The sequence below is a fragment of the Stegastes partitus genome, unplaced genomic scaffold (assembly GCF_000690725.1).
Source record: "Stegastes partitus isolate 25-593 unplaced genomic scaffold, Stegastes_partitus-1.0.2 Scaffold1668, whole genome shotgun sequence".
Taxonomy (NCBI): Eukaryota; Metazoa; Chordata; class Actinopteri; family Pomacentridae; genus Stegastes; species Stegastes partitus.
In genome coordinates, this window is record NW_007579399.1 from 59,708 (window position 1) to 62,787 (window position 3,080).

Consider the following 3,080-nt stretch of genomic DNA (forward strand, 5'->3'; position numbering starts at 1 on the left):
AACCCCGTGGCTGGATGTTCAGGCTGCAGAGTGAATTTGGGACGATCCGACATGTCGGAGTCTGAACGTGTGTTCAGTAATAGAACCAGGCAGCAGAAGAACCCTCCTGTTCTGTTCTGTCCTACACAGGAACACAGGGGAACTCTTAACCCATTTAATAACTGGGTCACCATCAACCCAGTCACAGCCTGAGAGCTGCAGCATGGTGCTGCTGCCCGATAACGTTGGATGTGACTCTGGGAGTTAGACTGAGTTAGAGGCATAACATCAACTTTTATTAACCAGCAACAGTAAAGATTTAAGTAGAAACATGATTACATTTCATTAAGATGAAAAAACAAGTTGATTAGGAACCTAAAAATCCAGTAAATGTGCATGTGTCATGGAGGGAAACGTAGAAGATGCTGCTGAGACTTGGATCTTGGATTTATGTTTTGCTTTCACTGGTGACTTTAGCAGTGATCCTTCGTTCTCCGTCACTTCAACCATGTTTCCAGTTTAATGCCACAGTTTTGCTCTTTAAAACCTCAGTTTTCATTTCATACCTTCATAAAACATACGATCAATAGAAGAACGTCATTAATGGCAGCCTCAATAAAATATTCAGTTTTATGTCTTTTCGTGTTCATATTAATTCCTGTCCTTTAACTGTCATGGAAACAGTAGAAATGTTTGCAGACCTTCATCGAGTTGGAATAAAGTCCTGAATGAAGGAGTTCAGTGACTTTAAGAGCTGCTGCCTGTCGGAGGGAGAATCTGGTGGATTGTTCTCAACGTTTTGATCTCAGTGAAACAACACAAACGTGTGACGGTCCTGTTGGTGTGCAGGTGAGCCGGTGCCGAGGTCTCTGGAGGGATTGTTCGTGTACGAGGAGCGAAGCACTTCTCCTCCAGCCAACGACACCATCGTGGTGGAGCAGTGGACCGTCATCGAGGTCAGTCGGCGCCTTTAACGGGTTGTTTCATGAAGACAAATCACCAGTTACACCATTTAAAAATCAGGATTTAAAAATCATCAGATTTTTAACTTTCAGCAGGTCCTTGAACGTTACGCGTGAATCCATCAGCAAAATGAACCAAATCTGAGCTTAGAGCTGTGACGCCTCATCAATGTGACTTTATTCTACTGAACCAGTGTCGTCTCCTCGTCCTGCAGATGTTGAACTATCTCCATGTTCCATCCTCTCCAGACTGAGTCAGTCGAGACTTTACGGTCGTCACAAAGGGCCCAGATTTTATTTGTTTCATGCAGAATCTGGTGCGATTGCTTTTTCTTTTTGGTGATTTTTTTTTTAAAGATTTATTTTTGGGCTTTTCCGCCTTTAATGATAGCTGACAGTGAAAAAGTGACAGACAAACATGGGGAGGAGAGTTGGGGAATGACATGCAGCAAATGAGCCGGGGACTATAGCCCCTGTACATGGGTCGTCCGGCCGACCCGCTGAGCTATCCAGGCGCCCCTTTTTGGTGATTTTTAACTGCTCTGAGGCTTAACTTTGGTTCATTTGCAGATGATTGTCACACATGTTTAGTTCACGGACCACTGGGAAGTTAGAACTCTGAAGAGTCCTTCTCTTTGTGCAGTTTCTGGCTCTGATATGTGTTTAACTAGTTTTTAAAGACAACACGCCTTTCATGGGGCTCAGAGGTTTAAACAGAATCAGCTTTTATTTCCTCTGATGATGATGTATGAAGAACTCTTCCTGAGAGCCGAATCTGACCGTTAACGTGGGTTTAACTGGTGTTTCCTTAAAACTGGCTGCTGTAACCTGCTGGAACACAGGTTTCATATTTAACTCTTCTTCTTCTGGTCTCTGCAGGGCTCCAATGTGAAAACTGACTACGGGCCTCTGCTGCACACGCTGGCCGAGTTCGGATGGCTGCTCACCTGCGTGCTGCCGACTCCCATCATCAGGCACGACAGGTGCGTTGGCATTCACACTCTGCGAAGGTTTGTTTGTTTGTTTGTTTGTTGTTGTGACCCTGCTGCTGTTTACAGTGACGGGAATCTGGCCACGAAGCAGGTCGTGTTTCTGCAGCGGCCAATCAGGAGTCAGGCAGCCGGACAGCCGCGGCACCAGGTGAGTCCGACGCTTCCACCTGCTCCACACTTAAAGCATAAATGAGAATCATCCTGAAGGTTTCGGCTGTAGCGTGAGTTCAGCTCGTTGTTTCCTTCTGCTCTCAGTGGAGGAGACGCTGCTGAACAGAGCTGAAACACAGCAAACGCTCACAAACCCACCAAAGTGTGTTTCTGCTGTTAAGTTCATGAGAGCAGGCAGAAAGAAGTTCAGGAGACGTGACTCCTGAACTAAACGTCAGGCTGTCAGTCAGGACACAAGTTTTAAACATGTTAATAATCAGACATGATCAAATACAGCACGAGGTTTTCTACAAAGTCTGAAGCAGTCGTCAGAGAAAATATGGGATGACACTGAATAAAATATCCAGAAAAATCAAACATGTGAATCAAATGTAAGATCAGTCACATGTAATCAGAGTAACTAGTCAGAGTGACACCGTGAGATGTGGACGATGGATCAGCTTCCTGTCCGGTGGACTGAACATCTGTCACTGAAAGTCCAGATGTTCTGGAAACCTTGTCATAAGAAGACAATAAAAAACACTGTCTGAGGCAACACTGGCCCCTGCTGGACAGAATCAGAACTGCACCTTGTTTTTTTCCAGCTGCTCAACAAAGTTCAGATTTACTGGAATTTAATAAAAACATCAACAAGGAGCCGGTTAGTTTAGTTCAACCACACTTGTCTTCACTGTGGCTCATTTTTCACTGAAAAGACAAAAAAAAATCAACATGTTGCAGCATTTGTTAAAACAAGAGGGACTCTTTGTACTATTTAGGGTCCGAGCACCCAAAAGGGTGCGAAGACCCTATTGAAATTGCAAGAGTTTATTATTATTATTATTATTATTCTGTCGAAAGAAACGCGTTTTTGAGGTACACAACGTACTCACACACTCACCAAACTCGCCACACACATCAGACCCGGCGAAAAATTTCATAATTAGGGGGAAACACTCACCTCAATAGCAACATGGCTCAACAGCGCCCCCTACAA

General features: G+C 44.4%; 1 protein-coding gene across 1 annotated transcript in view; it reads left to right on the top strand.

The window, feature by feature from the left end:
• Positions 1 to 3,080, top strand: part of rftn2 (raftlin family member 2) — a 25,078-nt gene that overhangs the window by 15,901 nt on the left and 6,097 nt on the right. Inside the window, exons 6-8 of the mRNA XM_008301382.1 lie at positions 829 to 935; positions 1,821 to 1,924; positions 2,000 to 2,081. Of these exons, the coding sequence (XP_008299604.1) occupies positions 829 to 935; positions 1,821 to 1,924; positions 2,000 to 2,081 (293 nt within the window). The remainder of the gene's footprint in view (positions 1 to 828; positions 936 to 1,820; positions 1,925 to 1,999; positions 2,082 to 3,080) is intronic.